This window comes from Sinocyclocheilus anshuiensis, unplaced genomic scaffold (genome assembly GCF_001515605.1).
Source record: "Sinocyclocheilus anshuiensis isolate Anshui unplaced genomic scaffold, SAMN03320099.WGS_v1.1 scaffold999, whole genome shotgun sequence".
Lineage (NCBI taxonomy): Eukaryota > Metazoa > Chordata > Actinopteri > Cypriniformes > Cyprinidae > Sinocyclocheilus > Sinocyclocheilus anshuiensis.
The window spans coordinates 930,751-951,578 of record NW_015544197.1 but is presented as its reverse complement, the minus strand read 5'-3'; the positions used below and the strand labels follow the sequence as shown (position 1 = coordinate 951,578).

Sequence of the window (20,828 nt, the reverse complement as noted above, 5' to 3'; positions counted from 1 at the left end):
CCCCCCCCCCCCTCCCCTTTGGATGTTGTGTGGCGCGTGGATGCGCCTTCGGGGAGGGGGGAGTAATGTCAGTCCTATATCTTGTGTTTTGCTAGCTTGTGTCCTAGTTTTCCCCTATGTTTATGCCCTTATTTGGTCTTCCTGATCCTGTTCCCTGATTTTGTTCTGTTGTTCCTAGGTGTTTGTTCATTGATTCAGGTGTGTCTGATTAATTCCCTCGTTAAGTTTCCTTCTTAAGCTCGGTTCCCTAGTTTCCCTCGTCCAATATTGAATGTCGTCTTTCCCCGCTACGTGTGTGTTCCTGGTTCCTTTGATGTAAATTAAAGTATTTTCGTTGGAAGTTTACTCCTCGTCTCCTCATTCCTCGCTCCGTGCTCCTCACAGTAGCGCATCGTGACAATGTCATTAAACAGCATTATTTATCACACAAAAAGCGTTAATTTTGCCATTTCTAGTAGCAGCGGAGCAGTAATGTGAAATAGACCTTGCTCTCCTTAGCAGGAGACGGACAACAGGATTATGTCTCAGAGTGGCAACTAAGCTGACAATAGCTTTAAGCAGCCGCACACCTCTTCCTTTCTATTTACAGAGAAGATAAGAGGAAATTGGGAGACCGAAAGGATGAAAGGCAGACAACTACTGTTCTTCTGTGACCTTCTGCACATTTGGAATAGTGCTCTGCACTGTCTGCAAAGCACAGCCTGAATATGGTGTTACATTTTGTATTTAAACATGGTTAATTGATGCATAAGACATCCATAAATAATTTTATCAAGATTTTAGGTGAAAATGTATGTAAGTTTGAATGAAAAGTGTATCTCTTAGGTGTTTTGACTTCTAGCTGATATACACATTTGAATTTATAGCATTTCTTATCTGTAACAGGCCAAAAATATTTATGACTCATCCTGCACTACACAAATTTTTGTCCAATCAGATGCTCTCTATGATGAGAATGTCCCTCCTCCTAATAAAACTTGCAACCGACTCATCAACAAATCATAAACAAATCATAGTTTATGGCTGTGACACAATTAAAGCGTGTGTTTACAGCAAAAAAAAAAAAGTCCTTTGATATGTCCTGCCCAAACTTCCTGTTTCGCTATTTTATGCTGTCTTTTTTAAACTTAATTTTACAAGCACTAATTCATTCCTGTGGTGTTAAAGAAAAAAATGAATGCATGAATGATTAAACAAACTTAAAAAAAAAAAGTTTTGCTTGATACAGTTTAGTGTGACACACCACAGGATCTTACAGATGTATTTTGCTTTGACTACATAATAGAATTTTGAAGTGCCACATTTGTGCAGAGCATGTGACATGGATTACACAAATGTCATTTTAATGTCTATAGTTTCCCAGTAATCGAGTCATATGATACCTTCCTAAAGGACCAATCACATTAAATTGCCTTGAGACGAGCATTTACAATAAATAACATTAAAACATTTACAACAATGTTCAACAGGCCCTCAGCCTGACCCAGCGGGGCCGCAACATCCACATAGATACATATGAAAGGAGCTGTATTTGGACCATGAGCATACTTCAGCGTGAGCAGTGTGAAGTCAACCGAGAGGCTCCTCTCACGGAGGCGGCAGGAAAGGAAGTAAGGAACAGAGCAGTGACAAATGACAAGTCATGATTTTACAGTCCCCAATCCAGTCCGTCAGCTCACGCCACCCGGGTAAATGAAGAGTCTTGACAGAGGTTTATGAGCAGGAGACAGAGAAGAGACAGTGATGGGAAAGTGTTTAATTGAATGGAGAGCTTGGAGTGGGCCGAAGTGTCATCACTTTAATTGTTGTTACAGAGTGCTAGTGATGTAACTCGCTCTATAAACACAATATAGAGACTAGAACAAAGTGGCCTCTCACCGGAGACTATTGCGGCTGAAAGAATAGCGCTCAGCCTTGATGTAAGCACTCTCGATGATGTCAAATGCAGATGTGAGGTAATTATTCACAAAACTGTGAGCACCATAGTGTACACTCTTAATATCCCAAAAGGTCGTGCCAACTCTCTGAAAGAAATCATAGATTTCCCATCCTATTCAGCCCATGAGCCTGTGAACTGATTCCTTAACTCAGAAATAAAGGACAATTAGGAACAAGAGACCAGTATAAAAAAAAAGACTAATAAAATGATGTGGAACATCTCTCTGACTGAGATGTTTTAATTTAATAGACAATTGGAGTTTGGAGTTTCTGAACAGGTTTCATTTAAATGAAGACAAAGTAAATAAGTTAATGGCTCAACCAACCTTGGATTTTTCTCATGGCTTCAGAATGTTGATTGAAAGCATGACAAAGTGGCAAACAGAATTTTTGTCATTGCTTGGAATTGTCAATTGGAATTGGGATACCTGAATATATGAATGGCACAACTGGCACAACCCTCCCCACTCTCCAAGAACTGCACTCATCCAGAGTGAGTAAAAGAACTGGTAAAATCATTCTGGACCCCTCACACCCAGCACACTCCCTCTTTGAACTGTTGCCGTCTGGCCGGCGCTACAGAGCACTGAGCACCAAAACAGCCAGACATAGGAAAAGTTTCTTCCCTCAGGCCATCTACCTCATGAACAGTTACAGGAGAATTTTCTCCCCACTTTGCAATAAAACATGTGCAATACCCAACTGTCTATACTTATATTTATTATACGTATGTTAGTGACTTAATATATCTTACATCTACCCACATTCCCTTGCATAATTTGTCTATAGAATATCTGTACATACAAAATACTGTTTACTGTCTCTTTGTCTATTGTGGATTGTTTTTACATATTTATTTTTACTCACTTATTTTTATTTTTTGTTATCTGTCTTGTCACTTGTCAACCTGTCTGTCACACCCCTGGACTGTTTGTTGTGTTTTCTCTCCCCATGTGCTCTGTGTGACCTAGTTTCTGTCTCCCGTTCATTATGTCATTTGGTTCAGGTGTGTCTAGTTAATTATCTTCATTTGCCTACCTACTTAAGTTGTGTTCTGGACACTGTTTTCTGTCCAGTATTGTTGATGTTGCCCTGTGTGTTAGACCCTCTTCTTCGTGTGGATTACCATAAAAGGATTTGTTGTTATAATCTTAATTGTGCCTTCGTCTCCCTAACAGCAGGAGCGTGACAGAATACCGGACCACAATGAATAAGTAAGCGGCGTCTCCCCCTCGTTTTGTTTTCCGTTTTTGTCCGTTTTTATTTTTAGTTATGGATATCGCTTATCTATTCATCGTCCTAGCCCATCAACACCTTCCCCTTTTGGATTATGCTGTTGAGTTCAGCCAGCTCGCCGCTTTAACAGCTTTCGACGACGTGACGCTGAACTCACTGTTCTGGATCAGGGCTAATCACCATCGGCCCGTTGACCTCCCAGACACCACCGGACTGTGCTGAAGGGAGGCAATCATCTGGTGTCTGAAGAGCATCTAACCCCGATCCAGAACACAGCCAGACCCAGAGCCCAGCCCACCATCACCCCGCAGTGCAGAGCATAAGCCTGAGCCCACCAATCATGGAGAGCCAAAGCCCGCCGCGACCGATGAGCCATCGCCAGAGAGAGCGACAGAGCTGAGGATCGCCTCGGAGCCAGAGCCTCAATTAACGTCAGACCAGGTGCGAGAGCCGGCTACAGTGCTCGCCAAGGAGGAGAGTGCTATGGACAGCGATAGCTCGGATGGAAGCTCCGCCCACTGTACCATGGCTGAGGGTGAATCGAGCTCAGTGGACTGTTTTTTGGATATATATGCAGACATACCCCCTCTTCTTCCGCCTTCATCTGAATTATCTGTGTGCCCTGAATTATCTGTGTGCCCTGAACTGTCTGTCTGCCCTGAACTGTCTGTCTGCCCTGAACTGTCTATCTGTCCTGAACTATCTGCCTGTGGGACAACGACCACGGAGGTCGTCCCCCTGTCACTGGCACTCCCGGTGTTGGGAGTGGCCTTGTGGTGTGTGTGGGGGCAGCACACACCGTTCCTGAGCACCCTGAGCATCCTGAACTCCCACTAAGCCTCCCTCTCCCACCACCTCTGTACCAGTCCTCACCATCACCACCGCTGTCTCCTGGCAGCCCCTCTGCTCACCCTCAGCCCACCATCTGTGCGGTGGGATCGCCGCAGGTCTGCCAGTCTCCATCGGCATCGTGGCTGGAGGATCCCTTGTCTCCGCCTCCTGTTCAGCAGCACCTTCTACATGATGAGCAGTGCACACATTCACTTCAACACTTCAGTCACCTAACCCCTTAAAGACAAACCACATTCTTCACCCACAAATCAAGAGGGGAAAACGCTAAAGAGTAGCTGAGATGTTTGGGAAGAGGATCTGAATTTTAAAGGGCTAGTCCACCCAAAAATGAAAATTCTGTCACTGTTCCCTCATGTCATTCCAAACCTGTTTAACTCTTCTGAGAAACACAAATATAAAATATACGATGATGTTTTGAAGAACTGTTTTTGTCCATACAATGGAATCAATGGGGTTCAAAACAACACTGAACCCTTTTGACCCTGAGCATAACATCAGGTGTGCTTGTGTAGCTGTGACCCCAGAGCGCCCGTGTGGAATGGTACATGGAGAACAGCAGCGGAGGAAGCACTCAGCTTGTGCTAAACTGTGTGGAAGACTTTAATAATGCAGAAGTCCTAGAGGGTATAGGGCTCACATGACTTGAGATGCCTTCAGGCCTAATATCTTCCTCTCTGACAAAAATTTGTAAGCAAACAAAGTGTCAGGGATGGAAAAATAGAGAACGATTCTAAGTGCTAAGTGCTAACTTTAGGTGGGAAAATTGGCGATTTGAGAGTCAATCTTCTTTTTTAGTTTTTCCCAAAAATTATAAGGTGAAAGTTTGAACTAAAATATTGATTTCTGGCGTGGGAATATTGATCTTATGTTGTGAGGTGAGTTTGAGGTCTGTAAGATTTAAAAAAAAAAAAATCACACTATTTGTGGTTGGTAAGATATTTTTTTTTTTGTATGTTTTTGAAGAAGTCTCTTATGCTCACCAAAGCTGCACTTATTTGATCAAAAATACAATAAAAACAGTAATATTGTGAAATATTATTACAATTTAAAATACTGTAACTGTTTAATATATTTTAAAATGTAATTCATTCTTGTGATGGCAAAGCTGAATTTTTAGCAGTCATTACTGCAGTCCTCAGTGTCACATGATATTTCAGACATCATTGTAATATTCTGATTTAGTGCTCAATAAATAATGTTAATATTATCAATAGTAAAAACAGTGTTCAGCATGAGGGTGAGGAAATAATGACAGAATTTTCATTTGTGGATGAACTATCCCTTTAAATCCTTGAAAAATAGTCATGAAACACACTGAGACAGCAACATGCATCAATGAGCATGTCAAAAAGCACTTTATTTCAAGTAAAAGTAAAATTAATTTTTACTCTAATTCATGAAGAGTAAAGAGATTTTACACTTACACATGGATCATGTGCTACTGTTGGATATTCGAAAACACAAAACGGTGTCACATAATAAGACAAGGCTCTGTAAGCTGACGCTCTGATAAAGTTTAGCATCCCTTACATTTATGTGACTCTATGCTTTCGTGTTTAATTAAATGGACAACTTTTGCAACTGCATTTTCAGTCTTACTGACTTCATTCGATTAAACTTTCATGCTTGTGAAAGAGGTCCGGGCAGTCTTTTGGCAATGTTTTGGTTTGTTGAAATGAGCCCAACCATCACAGTTTCACTGCTAATTCCAAAAAGAGATTTTTGGTATGAGTTTCTTAAATGAATCCAGCATGTGCATTCAAATAAATGACAAATTTGTGATGGGAAATTTCTCCACAAGCAACTGTAAAGTGGTCAATGCGGCAGTAAAACACCAAGATGTCATTCCCAAACCAAGCAAACATGAAAAACTTGATTTGCATGCCTATATTTTTATACAATTTCAGTCATGCATAAAATATAATAACCAAAAGAAGTATCAGGCCAAAGATCTAAATCAAAATGTGTACAGGGCCGCACACACACACACACACACACACACATAAAAAGGTACAGATATATTGTCATTGTCCTCCTGATCACGGAAGTCACCGCAGACACCTGACTGGATAATGACAGACTGAGTTCATTGACCGACCCTTTGCACCTCGGGTAGTAACTCTCTGTTTGACACTTATCTGCTCTCCTTCAACTGATCTCATTTGCTAGGACTGTTCATTAGCTGTAAGAGAGGTGGGGAAGCTAGCAGACCTGAAACGTCTTGAACAGGAACAAGCTAAATCTAGACGTTCTTACAAAACACATTTTAGCTTTTACGATTTTGCATTGCACCAGAGAATTTCCCTACCTATTCTTGGCTGACAGTGAGAATGCATGCATGAACTGCTGACAAGGTCAGGGTCTTTAAAAGGTCTTCTCTAAAAATGGGGAAAAAGTTGCTGACTTGCTGCTTTAAGCAAGATTGGTTGGGCCATATTTGAAGGTAATGTTTCATAACATTTGAGGAAAAGAAAAAAATAGATCTGTGGGATCTACACCTTTCAAATGAACTCTAAGGGAGTTTTTGCCACTGAGCAGTTCAACAGTTAACATGGTAATAGCTGTTTCTTCAACTTTGTGCACTTTTATGTACTTTGATTGTTATTAAAATTCACAGATCTCAACTTTTCTCATATTTTTGTTAAAGAACCACATTCAAACTGTCTTCAAAACTTTTTAACCATACCATCAACATTTGCCTTTTATATATAGATACGTTAATTATATCCTTGTTCCAGATCCAAACTTTCAATGTTAAACTGTAAAAAATAATCCATAATAAAAATATGAATTATTACATATTTAAACTATGATAATTTAAATAATGCAATAAATATGACATTTCGATATTTATTATGTTAGAATGATTTACTTTTTTTTTTTTAAATCATGACTGTGCTACAGTCGTGGCGTCATTTCCACAAACTAGAAATTTTCTCACAAAGATTAATAAAATCTATTTTTTTATATGCAATGTTGTTGACTGAATTTTTCTGAGATCAATTAACATAATATTTCCATGCTTTGATTCATTTTCCAATATAACTTCAATATTTAATATTATTCATGTGGTGAAGAGGCATTATGTAGTGGTTTCTCTTGTAAAAATAGCTATTGTAAAATGTGATGTCTTCCCTAGAGAGCCACTCATTACATTCCCATAAAGACTACTTCTGATTCAACACTGTGGGTACGAAAGGGGAAAACATCTATGCTAATCTATGCCAAACTCAGAATTGCCTCTTGGATGGATTCCACTGCGTGTGTGTTTGTGTTGCAGGGACAGGGGTATGGCTGGAGAGATGAATGATGGAAGCAAATGGGTTTATATAATGATCACATTTCATTATGTCTTGTTACACCCACAGAGCACCAACTAAAGCAAAGAGACTTCTTCGATAGGTTTGGAAAGCATCAAAGCAGCAAAACAAATTCAGCTGCCATTTCACACACAGGAGTCGATACAGATCACAAATCAGGTCCTTTAACCACAGCTTTCCACGAACTCTGGGATAAAGTCCCTTTCCTTAAAGCTCAAATCAGGGATGAGGGGAAGAGCACTCCTATTGATTTTTGAGAGAAGGCTCTGTGATTTGGGAGTGCTGTAAACTGAGGACGCTGATACTGTTTGTACAAGTGGAAGATCACAGAGAGAGCAGCTGTGCCAGTGGCCTCAGCTATAAAACCTGGCACATTAAACAAGCCCAGAGTCACTCTAATAATTCATATAACATAGACAGAGAAAAATAAAGGCCTGGCGGATCTGCTGAATGAATAAAAAAGGTCAAATACAGTTAATCAGCCAGAAGCAACATTAGCTGGAATGTACATAAGAGTGCATGGTTGTGTCAGCATTGAGCAAAATTCTGAATTTAACAACAGGGTCACTTTGAATTTATGAATTGGAATATGAATTGAAATGACAGGATTTTCATTAGCCAAATGCTAACCCAAAATCATTTGCATTCATTTGCAGTAATTATGTATATTTGTTCCAAGACATGTAATTTATTTCTCAATAATGTAAATTGTGGGTTCAGTACAGTTAAAACAAATAACACACCTTCAACCTTTTATTATTTCATACAGCATCACAAAATATATACCATGCTGTTTTTTATATAATTTTATAGAATACATTTTAACACCAAAATCTGTATCTATTGACTATCTACTACAATAAATAAGTGAAAATAATAGTACTAATTAAATATTAAAAAAATAATAAAATGTTATATTATTAAAGTGTGTGTGTGTGTGTGTGTGTGTGTGTGTGTGTGTGTGTCTCTGTGTGTGTGTGTGTGTGTGTGAATAGAAATAGAAATAGAAATAGAAATAGAAAATAAATGTAAAAAAATCTTTGGTGGCACTTGAAATGTTTATTATTAATATTATGTTATTGAACATGTTTCTGGTTATACAAATAAAAAATCTCCCATAAGAAACAAATTTCTCATCATGGAAATTTGGAAAAGCCAAACATTTTAAGACACTTCAAGTTCCATATAATTCTAATGTTAATTTAAAATAAATATTTCTACAATAACAGTAAATTCGTGATCTCTCATTTTGTCATTGAAAAAGTCTATGAACACTGGAAACACACCAAAATCTTTACATAATAGCTGGCCACTAGGTGATGATTCTGGCACTGTCTCACACTTAAACTCTTTTACACATATTTCACGCTCTGGTGGAGAAACGCTGTCATAAATGGCCAAATGAGCAGGCAGATATCAGAGCAACTGAGACTGATCCTGAGATTTAACCCCGATACCAGAAACTACTCAGGCTGTTTTCTCTCTAACACTGTGTTTTCTCTGCCTGTATAAATTTTTCACGTCTACTGACAAAAGCTTTCAGACTCCTTTCTGTTACTTGTAGCTCTCACAAAGTACTTTTACAAAGATCTGCACTTAGACCTTAGCACCTAAATATTTTATTTAGGAAAAACTTACCTGCCACTTCAAAAGTGTGCAGGTGCATGACCTTTCAAAATATGCGACTGTCAGTGAGTGTAGCTGTTTGTGTGCTTTAAATTTGAGTGTACATATTTCTCAGTGTGTGTATGTGTGTGTTTGCAGTACTTGTTGCCAAACCAGGCTCACTTTGCTGAGAGCAACATTGTTTTCTCACCATACTGTATCAATGGTCTCTGCGTTTGCCTGAACTGAGGTCAAAGCCAGTTTCGCTCTTTATAAAAACAGAGCTTTTGGCTCAGACATTGATATGTGACCTCTTGACGACTCATCACTCTGATTCCCTCAGGAATTTCTGCAGCGTTGCTCCATCATGACTATGTGTCTTAGGAAACATGTCTGTGGCTCAGATTCAAAGCCTCTCTCTGTCTGATACATGTACGTCTTTGTTATACATTGTGTAAAATGCGTTACATCAAATGAGTAGGGTTCCGAATGCTAAGTATTTATGATACAATGGCCAAACAATACCCCGTCAGCATCGTTGCTATCCCATGAGGCCATGGGAACAGAGGAAGTGGCAACATTAAAGAAACATAACGAGCACCTCTTTTCAAGCGTAAGCACCATAGGTAGAGTTCAATTCATGAGTCTGAATTTGTTCTATCTATCTATCTATCTATCTATCTATCTATCTGTCTGTCTGTCTGTCTGTCTGTCTGTCTGTGTCTGTCGATTCATCTCTCATCTATCTATCTATCTATCTAGCAGTATATCCACCCATCCATCCATCCATCCATATCTATCTATCTATCTATCGATATGAACACCTGAGCAAATCACTTTCATGGTTGCTGTTAGTAGAACATATGGGTCAAAGGTCAATGTCAGAATGGTGGATGTAGTATGTCTGTTAATATATTTATACTACTGTACACCTATAGAACATACTTTATTAGATAGAAGTCCTAAAGCTCATTCAGGTCATCTTAATACAGGATTTTCAGGATATAACTTCAGAAATAACTAGTTTCTTTCCATGCAAAATATAAACAAATGGACATGATCAGACATTACTCACTGTAGCTATCAGCATATTGCAAATACTTACAGAGATCAATTTATGAGTGAGTTTTTTGCAGAGTTGTGTTTGTGCAGACTTTATGCTCAATAATCATTTTAAAAGAGTGCCTGTCGAGGACTCTGGAGATCAGAAAATGTAATAGACTGACCCCAGAGAAGAAAAGAGGAATAGAGACCGCTTGCCAAAAGCAGGGTGTTTCTAGTTCAGAGACAGCACTCTCCATTATTAAGCTTTGGCCATGTAATAAGGCGAGCTCTATCTGTGGTGCTGTTTGCCAACAGGAGGGACTTGTGGTTGCTCCAAATGCGACAGCATTGACTCCAAATGCACTGGCCTACATTCATTGTGTGTTGAACTATTTAGTAAAGTGCCCTAGGTCTCAACTTGAGTGTCTACTCTTAACTTCATTTGATATCTATTAATGATATGGGTCATTATAATTTTAGACTATAACACTTTCCAAAAATGAGAAATTACTGGTTCACTTACACATTTTGATTTGCTTTTCATCTGTCTCGTTGTGCAACCTAAATTAGTTAATGTCCTTTTGTTTTTGTGTGTGTGTGTGGGGGGGGGCATCCAAACTAAAGGCTAATGAATAAGTTAAAATAATAACATAAAAATAAATAAGAGATTTTGAGTTATTATTCAAGTCTGCAGCCTGTGCAGAATTATAGATGACACTCTAGATGGGTGACACTCTGTACCTCTTCAAAGACCTATTCACACCAAGCATGAATATTCATAGTGAATGATGGTTTCTCAAAAAAAAAAAAATACATAGAACAGAAACAATTATTTCTATATACCTATATACCTATTCACATTCAGCCACTGACTTACTGTCATTTTACCAGAGTTATACATCCTAAATTGCACTATAATGGAGAACCACTTGCTGTGAACCACATTAATTTGTAAGGATAATCTGAACTTATTTGATCTTATTTAAAGTTTTGGTCCTTAAAATTGAATGGCCGCAGGTTACATGGTTTCACACCAATAGGAGTCACTGAATTCATTCACTCGATTTGTTCAAACATACTGATTAATTCAGGAACTAATCTTTGCTACTGTGTGTTGCTGAGAGACACACAATGGTTGATTCTTTTTTGGTTTCGTTTGGTAATAGTTTCATTGGAGGAGCAAAAACAGACAGGGTAACTGGCAATATTGTGTTTAAAATGTAAGCTACTCAATATTACCTTAACGTTTACTGAGCATTTGTATAAATTTAATGCTATATTATATTAAATGCAACAATTTCTAAATTGGTGAAGCTTTCAGAATGTCTTTAATGTAATGTGGTTGGAGGTGGTTTGGGAGTGTGTTTGTAATGACTGTACCTGTGGCGTGCGTGGTTTGTATGGTGAGCTGCTCTCTAGGTCGGCCAGGATGCTGGTCAGAGAGTCGATCTCAGCATCCAGACTAGAACGTCTCTCTTCTAGAGTTTTCTCATGTCCTTTTATCTGAAACACACAGACACAGTAACCTGTAATGAAATTAGGTCTTTTAGAAAGAAGGTTGCTCTACATCGGCTAACCCACTTAATCACACTTGAACAAAGCATGCTAAAATAAAAGAAAAATGACTACATATTATACACAAAGAAGGCAATTTAGCACTCAAATACGGTACATAATCCACTGTGGGCTACTATTACACAACACCTTGAGCATTAGAGCAATTAGTGATCTTTTTTTGTCTTTGTGCTTTGTCTTTTACATGTTCATTCAAATTAATCGTGGCCTCAGACAATTGGCTGAAAGTGAATTACTGTAACAACAAGACACGATTGTCTGGGAGAACGTCTTTAGGAGAAAATCTCAGTGATGTGAAAGAATAAACAACAAACAAATAATGCTTTGTTGGTGAGACAGCTCATCTCATATTAATTGAATCACCCTTCAGCTCTCTCTCCCTCTCACGCTGTCCGCTTTATCTGTTTTCACTCTATTTAAAAGTTTCACTGTCTCCCAAACTGACAATAACAAAGCTTCACTCTTACAAAGTTCTATTCACATTTGCAGGTTTCTTTATAAGATGATTACACTGAGGTAGCACGACACATCCATAAATAAATATCCCACCTCACTTAATCTAAATATTGGGACTGCTCTATACTAGAGAATTAGAGAACTAGTAAATTGGCAAATTAATGAAAATAATTTGTAATACAAAATATTGTAAGGCAAACTAAGGTCTTCCTAACTATTCTTAAGCAAAAACTGTATGTTTGACAAGTGACTCTAAAGTCTAAGTCTTGGATGAGCAATACATCTGCAATCACCAACTCCTGTCCTTTATGTCGGAGAGGAAGCAAAGAACAAAACTATCAAAGGCATTTGAGGAATGGCAGCCACGTGACTAAAAAAAGGTGTGAGGGGCAGACTTTGACAGCATTCTCGCTCCTCATCAAAGGGGGCACAACCTTCTCCCCTCACGGCTGAAGGACACTGATATATCTTCTTGTCCTCTGTGGCTTCTTCTTTCTTTTCCCTCATCTTTACATGACATTAGATAAATAAAAATCCTTTATGTGCATTGACATACGTAGCTTTGTGAATAGTTTTTGTTTGTGTATTACTCCAGTCTTCAGTGTCACGTGATCTTTCAGAAAGCATTCTAAAATGCCAGTTTGGTGCTCAGGTAACAATTACTTATTTATTTATTTGTTTGTTTGTGAAGCTAAATCCTAAATAATATTGTTCTGCACTGATTGGCTCTATATTTTTTGGTCTGCTTTAGTCTGCCCTCGTCTTTCAGATGAGGAGAGGAGAGGAGAGGAGAGGAGAGGAGAGGAGAGCTCTTAGGCCAGGATCAGTGACTGAGTCTTGATATAATGTGATCTGCTTGGATTACCTGTCACAACCTATTACAACCCTAACATGCCTCTATTTTGGAGCAGAACATGCCCTAAAAAGCTTCTCGAACAATCGAGAAAAGGGCAAACAGAGGTTTGCATCATTAATGCTAAGGTCCTGAACTAAGGTGAACTTAAACTTGAACTTAAAGCGGTGGGGGGATTAATTAAGAATGAATTGCGCCTGCTGATTGTGCGGTTTATTTGCACCTGCTGTTTGTGTTGTTCAGCGACAGATTCACTAAATTAATTATGCAAAACATGTAACGGGCACAAACACGGTTACAATGCTGAATGCTATTTGCATAGTGCAATTCCCCATCTTCCGGCTTCGTTCCTAACTCTAGGTTGCGATCTCACATACTTGACTAGGACTGTACAGCAGATACAAGAACCTGAATTGAGTCTTCAAAGTCTGGAAACAAGCCAAGTTATAATGCTCTTCTCCATCATTTTGATCAGATGATAGCCTGTCCATATCCCAAACATAGCGCTGACAATGACAAGGTCATGGGTTCAGTTCCCAGGGATTGCATGAACTGATTAAATGCAGTCTATGACAATTTGGACAAAAGCATCTGTCAAATGTAAATTTGAGGAATAACTGCTGCCATGATCGTCAGAAAATGTACATAAACATCTCTTAAATTAACTTACAGTAATAGCGCAACATTAACTGTGGCAGGCAAATATGGTGATTTCTGAAGATGCACAAGCTATAATAAGCTTAGTTTACATAAAAAGGAGGCTTGTTTGTGCCAAAAAAAATATGGCAGGGGTTTAATGTAAATACACATACTGTAGTAGTATTTCAGCACATGTAGAGCATGTTTAAAAAAGATTGCATTGACAAACTACATGCAAAAGTTGCGTAAATGACTCATGAATTGATTTAGATCTGTTTTAGAACAGTTTATGTAAATAAGGGAAATAAATACAAAGTTAGTTCCATATGATTATGTGATCAAAAGCAAATTCTAAGGCTATATCCACAGTGCAATTCCCTGTATTGTTTCATTATTAATTATACTATGTGCTGCAATTTATAAAAGGTTCAAGACTTTTTATTTTTTTAGCCATGTTCCTATAGCAACCAAGATTGAGTCATGCACACACCACAAAAAGATCAACAAGAGTTTACAGAAATAAAATACTGTAATAACACATAAAGCCTTTGGAAAATACACACTTACACAAGTATGTATGCATTTTCCCTTTAGCCCCTATTTTGTGAGCCATTTTAGGTGAAATGTCTTAATTCCATTAGGAGAACTGGTCAGTCAGTTCAATAGCAGAACATAGTGTTATAAAAAGAAAAGGCATAGCAATCTAATGAAGCACTTCCATCGGTTATGTAAGCCATCCTTTTGCATTCTGGTAAGCACCGTTTGAAGAGAGGAAGCTGATTTAAGTGCTGAGTTTAATGAAAAACCACAGAGACAGATAAGTGAAGTTAAATAAAGACTGCATGTGTTGCTACGTGTTCTGTTACGGGAAACAAAAGAATTTAGGCCAAGTATCATTTGATTATTCATGTTCACCGCGCCAACTCCGGCCTCTTCCTCTTGTTAGTTCTGCTTAGGAGCAGAAATAATTCAACATCCCCTTTTTCATTCATGAAAGATGTAGAAAACTGGAATTGGGGAAAGATGCGGGTCGAGCGTATTGCCGCTCGTTTTCGGTAAAGTACCCACAACACGTGAAGACTTAGTACTGTTATCAGAATCAAGAGCTAAAGGTCTTCAGGGGAATGGTGTGATGAGCACAACAAAATGTGCTTTGCCGTGGATTCTTTTCTATGTCACAACCCATCTCCTGTCACTGATCTCCTCTCGTCTGAGATGTAAAGCCGGTTAAACTAACTCCAAAATGCCATTCATTTCTACAGAGGAATCAAGATCTCGCCGCTACAGTCTGATGTCTTTTCTGTACTAGCCTAATTATCTGCCGATAACACCGTCTGACTCCACTGACTCCATAGAGCTAGATCAACAAACGCGCTGATTCCCTCCGGACAGGCTTCCTCCCTTGCACAGCAGCGTTCGTGGGAAAGAGATCCAGTTGAGGGTTTTAATAGAGCAGAGAACATGCCTGTATAGTCAAATTCTGAGCGGCAGATAAAGCAGCCTTATTTTAAAAAAAAAACAAAAAAAAAACGTCTGTACCCCTGATGAAGACTGTACATGTATCTCACAAAAAAACAGTGGCGTCTCGTCGTCGCTCATCAGTGACTGGATCCTGTCTTGCAGCAAACCCAGTCAAATTGCAACTACACAGACACATTATCAGCAGACCGAAGTAAAAACAATGATGTAAAATCTAAACTATTCACATTAGTTTTTTTTTACACATTATTATCTGTCCATGCATTCCCTGGGAATTCACTGGGTATAGAAATATAGACAGTATGTATTGAATGTGTTAAATAAAAATAAAAATGTGTAATTACAATGAATATTACTCAGAAACAGTTTTGAGGCTGTAGTTTAATGGATGGACAATCACTGTTTGTTTCTTAGGGAGGACAGACTCCCTTAGGGGGAAAATGACTGTGGTGAACCAATAGGTGTCAGCCTTCCCTGTGCCCTCACTCATTTCTAAACCAGTGCCAAATGAACTAAAGAGAGATATATAAACAACTAGGACACACACCTAGTAAACAGCCACAAAAAATGGGCATGACTGACTACTGACTATTAAGTACATATCAAATACTAAATGCTATTACTATGAAAAATACTTTTTTATTCAAATTTTTATTTGTGCTGTTAATTTAATATGTCATTTGTAATATAATATGTCAATGTAATGAACATTTTCACAAAATGGACTTTTGGGCCCCACTGGAGGGTCATACCATACAGTATATTGTGATAAGCGGTTTAGCAAATCTCACCTGAAAGCCGAGGGAGGCCTCATCCATTGGCGGGGGAGGTGGGAAGCTGGATGGAGACGGGAGTCTGCTGGTGTCAATGACAGGTGGAGGAGGTGGGGGATAGTCTTCTGTATAAAAAAATAAATAAAAATCAGACACAACAAAAAACACATTTAAAGGCAAGACACCCCATGAGTCAATATGATAAACTCTCTTCCTCAGGGATGAATCAATTCACAACAGGTCAGAGAGGGTGGAAAACTTTGTAAAATCTGATAGATCAAGCTGACATAAATCTGACACACCTAGATGTCACAAAGAATGGCAGATTCAAAGCTTTACGGGATATATTACTTTGACATAACAAGATGATTAAAGACATTTTTTATATCTACAGTCTCCTTACAAAATACCGTGTAAGTATGTAAAATTGTTAGTGTGTGTAGAAATTGAAAGGAGGAAGGCTTACACACTCTTACCATATTGTCCCTGATAGATTAACACATTTAACAGCAGCCATTTGGTTAACTAAGATGGTCTAAGCTGTAGAAAGTAGGTGTTTGTACAAATTGAAAATCTAAGTACTGTGCTCAGAACAAGTGAGATGGGATATTTGTCCAGCCAAGTGTGTGGCAACAAGCCAATCGCTGAGTTGTAAAGTCCACAGCTAATCCAGGGATTGGGTTCCACTGCATGTTTCAGGCCGGATCAAGATTTGCTTGCTAAATTATATTCTGATTTGGCTGCGCTCGGCGTCCAATTTAGGACTGAATCATTTGACCGTCTAAGTACCAATCCAGACATGAGCTTTTCAAATTACAACCTTTTAGGGGAGGCAGTGGGAATTCACTGCTGTATCACGAGCCTTTGAAGATACTTTTGATCTATTTTTTCCCAATCTTATTTTAAGTTTTTATCTGTCTTTTGGTTCTAATTGATGTCATAAATGTCGTTTCCCTGAGTCTACTGACCAAATTAATTATATGGTCTTGAAATGTCTATAATCCTGAAATGTGAATGCAGACAGAAAAATATCACATGCTCAATTTTTTGTACAGTGTAATATTTCTGTGAACATGGCATCAAACATTCCCCAAAGGCACAAGAGCACTTTACATGAACAGTTTATGTAATAACCTCGTGACCTCTGTGAAAACTCATAAGCACTCCAACCATGGCATCTTGTGCATTCCAAAAAATAAAAAAGCAAAAGTGTCCTACATCCCCCTTTCTCCTCCTCCTATGGTCTCTATTTCTACTTTTCTCTGCCTTAGCTTACATCCTAAAGTCACTTGTAAGTTGCAAGTTGACACAAAATTAATATCTTAAGTTCCTTAATATCTTATGTCTCTCTGACATCCAATGATGTTTTGATTTCTCAATTCAGGGCAACATGAGAGATGTAAATGTTTCAAAGATGGCATGATTTATTAAGGAGGCCTGGGATAACAGGGCAAAGAGAGACCAAGAGAGGGGGGTGTGCAGTACCACTCATGCAGTGCCTCGAACTAGAGAAAACTGAAAGAGAAGTTAGTCTTTAACTAAACATGGCTGAGAACAAACATCAAGGCAGTACCAGATATTACCAACCAGATGAGAAAACGTAACTATTTTCCATTTGAGTAAAATGAAAGCATATGATTTTTTTAGAAAATTATATGCATGAAGGTTCAATAAATATACAGTAATTTACTAATTAAATAATGACTAGTTAGATTGACAGCAGTATAACCTCTGAACAACAACTAACAGTAAATGCATTTTCACTCAAAAAGCAAATATCATAGAGATGACCCGATAATATTCATTAATAATATTAATTAAAGGAACAATATGTAAGATATTTGAATTAAAATATCCAAAAACCACTAGAACAGTGTTATATATTTTGCTGACTTGTGTACTTACATTATTCCAAATGTTTCGAAGAATGTTTAAATCCAGAGAAATAAGCAATTTTAACTAGTGACACAGACCGTGTCCATAGTGTCATTGTGTCGCCTGCCAATGACGTCATACACCCTCGATTTCCGGTTTTGTTTTGTAGAAAACATGGAAACACCAAAGACGCTTTAATATGTTATGCGTTTTAATAGACCAGTGACGACCGCACATAGCAGCATTATAACAGAACTTTCAAACGTATCTAGTATGATAAAACAGTGGCTGTGGGGATGAGGACGACAACTCCCATGATTCCACACTCAGTCACAGCGTCATCAAACTACTCCTTTGTCTATTTGTTTATTTTGAATACGCTCCCTCTAGCGGTGAAAAATTACATATTGTGCCTTTAATTAATAGCTCTGTTCCAAAACCTAGTGAGCTGCCCACACAAGTGGCCTCTCTTAGCTGCACTCCCAATGCAAAGGTTGACATAAAAGCTAAACTAATTCATTGTTTTAGACACCTTCAAAGGCAGCAATACAATATCTTTCACAGAGAAGTCAATCCCACAATGCACTGTGACATGCTCAGTGGAAAAAAAGATGGATGAGAGAATGAGAATACTAAAAATAACTATAATGGTTTCCACAAAAATATTAAGCATCACAACTGTTTTCAACATTGTTAATAATAGAAATGTTACTTGAGCAAATCAGCATATTAGAATGATTTCTGAAGGATCGTGTGACACAGAAGCCTGGACAAATTTCTGCTGAAAATTCAATTTTGCCATCACAGGAATTATAATTTTAAAATATAAAAATTATTTTAATTTGTAATAATATTTCACAATATTACTGTTTTTTACTATATTATAGTAGGCAATTGTCTATATGAGCAGTCACAGCAAGGCAGTTAAGCAGAGTTATAACCTGTTATTTTCCTCTCAAAAATGCACATGAGAACAAACAGTAACACTTGCAGGGCCTCCCATCAGGTCAACAGAACATGTAACATCACATAACGGCCAACTTGTGCCTGACAACTATGAGGCTTCATTCGCTCACACCTAATGCTAAATAGGTCTCTGCTTTGTCACACAGTGTTACGAGAACAAGTACGGATATTATATATTTGATCAGTGAGGTGTCTGCGGTGTGAGGTCAGCGAGTTTGGGACATGTTATCTGGTTGCTGGTTCTGCTATAGAGAGACCAGGGGGGCCCTGTGCCATGAATGAGAGAGGCTCCATTTATGCGGACCGGGAAGCGAAGGCAGTGCTTACTCGCTAATGAGACAAGCAGCAAGACCACCTACTTATTACCACACATTTCCACTCAACTCTTTATTGAGCAATTACACTCAAGTACCGGCTTTGTGAGAGCCGAATTCTAATCAGTAATTAAAGTTATTTGAAAGGACCATGAGAGGTATAATTGGTAATCAGGAACATGAATGTTGTTAAGGGTTGAGTTAAAAAAAAAAAAAGGAAAAAGAAAAACAAGCTCTAAATGAAGCCAGCGGAGCATAAGAGCAGAGATGAAATACACTTCCTGTAACGGGATGATTATGTGTGCATTTCTCAGATGTGATCCGTAAAAAAGGGTTTTATTCCAATCCAATCATGTGCTTATGCAGATGTATTATGTGTTTGCATACACAGTAAATGCTTGTTTCTTAACACTGCCTGCACCACAATTTTATTCTCTGCACTGAAAAGGGTGGTGATTGAAAAAGAAGTCAAGATTATTCTGTAAACTTAAAGAGTGCCTTGCCACTGACTCAATTTTATGGTATCTAACATAAGCAGTTCTAATTGCTTCCAGACAGAGTAGTTTGAAGATCAAATTGCAGAATATATGCAAAATTAATGAGTTTACATTGGACTGAAAAATCTACATATTTAACTTAGATTGTGAGTAGATGCTTGCACATGTGACAAAATTTTGCACTAGGCAACAAAATAGTTACAGAGCATTATTCCTATTTGCACTGTGAACATGTACTTATATACTGGATATGCCAATGCTTTTTCTATTGGCAGTGCAGTGTACGTAATATTGTAATTGTAATATTACAACTTAAAATGTTTTGTTGTTGTTGTTGTTTACTTTATTGTTTTTAGATGTTTTTATGTCTGAAAATGCTGAAGAAAATCACAGTAGTTTTCAAACGTATCAATTCCAAGAATCCTCAAATATGATATCCACCTGCGAGGGACTCCTGTCTTAAAATATAAAGGCAGTTATACATTTTTATGTAATATTCCATGTACCCATTTAAGGAAAATGTATATTTACAGCATATAAACATAATATTCATATAAAATATATTAAGATTAATTTTATATAGACAACATGTTGTTTCCAAAACTGTACTGTATTTTACTGTCATTGTACTAAATCCAAAACAAATTATTTAAAAGTTACCTGAAAAATATTTACTTCAAGTCAGCATTGTATATTTTATTATGTATAAAGCTTAAGAGAAACATATTCAATTAAATTCAAATGCATTGCAATAGCGATTTTCAGAATAAGTATAGTTCAAAAAGCAGTTTTACTAAGAAAACTAGCTTACAACACCCAATGAGCAAGATAAAGGTGACAGCCGTAAGGGAAAACTATGTGGAAAGATAAATTTGTAAAGATAATTTAGAACGGAAACATAAATAATAAATAAATAAACCCTTACTAAAAATCAGCCCCTTTAGAAGTCCCCAGACCCCAGGTTGAAAACCCTTCCAAAGAGAATGTTGAAACATTGAAGTTTTTATTTGATCAAAGCTCCACAGCCTGAAAAGTTTGAAAACTATAACTAAAGTTGTAATATAATAACTATAATCCATATAGTAGAATGATGACTATAATCGTGTCATTCCGTATACTCAACAGTAGAGGTCGACCGATGTATTGGTTTTGCCGATTAATCGGCACCGATAGTTGATTGCTGGAACTTGAGAGCGGGAAACTTCAGACGCGGATTTAAATGCAGCCGACAGAAAATCCTGCCGCGCCACAGAGCGCCATTCACATAGTTTTCCATTAAATTACATTATATTAGTCCCGAATCATTGTTAATGTACATAATGAATTGTGTATTGTGCATTTTCATCGAAACGTTTGTCTTTCTGTGGCTCTAATAAAGTCTGTGTGCTTCATTTATAGAGCTATAA

At 37.9% G+C, this 20,828-nt stretch overlaps 1 protein-coding gene across 2 annotated transcripts in view; it reads right to left on the bottom strand.

Moving 5' to 3' along the window:
- Window positions 1-20,828, bottom strand: part of LOC107696776 (lipoma-preferred partner homolog) — a 222,268-nt gene that overhangs the window by 117,776 nt on the left and 83,664 nt on the right. For both annotated transcript variants that reach the window (XM_016497272.1, XM_016497273.1), the window contains 2 exons: window positions 15,789-15,895; window positions 11,376-11,498 (listed from right to left, as the gene is read on the bottom strand). In XM_016497272.1, coding sequence (XP_016352758.1) covers window positions 11,376-11,498; window positions 15,789-15,895 — 230 coding nt within the window. The remainder of the gene's footprint in view (window positions 1-11,375; window positions 11,499-15,788; window positions 15,896-20,828) is intronic.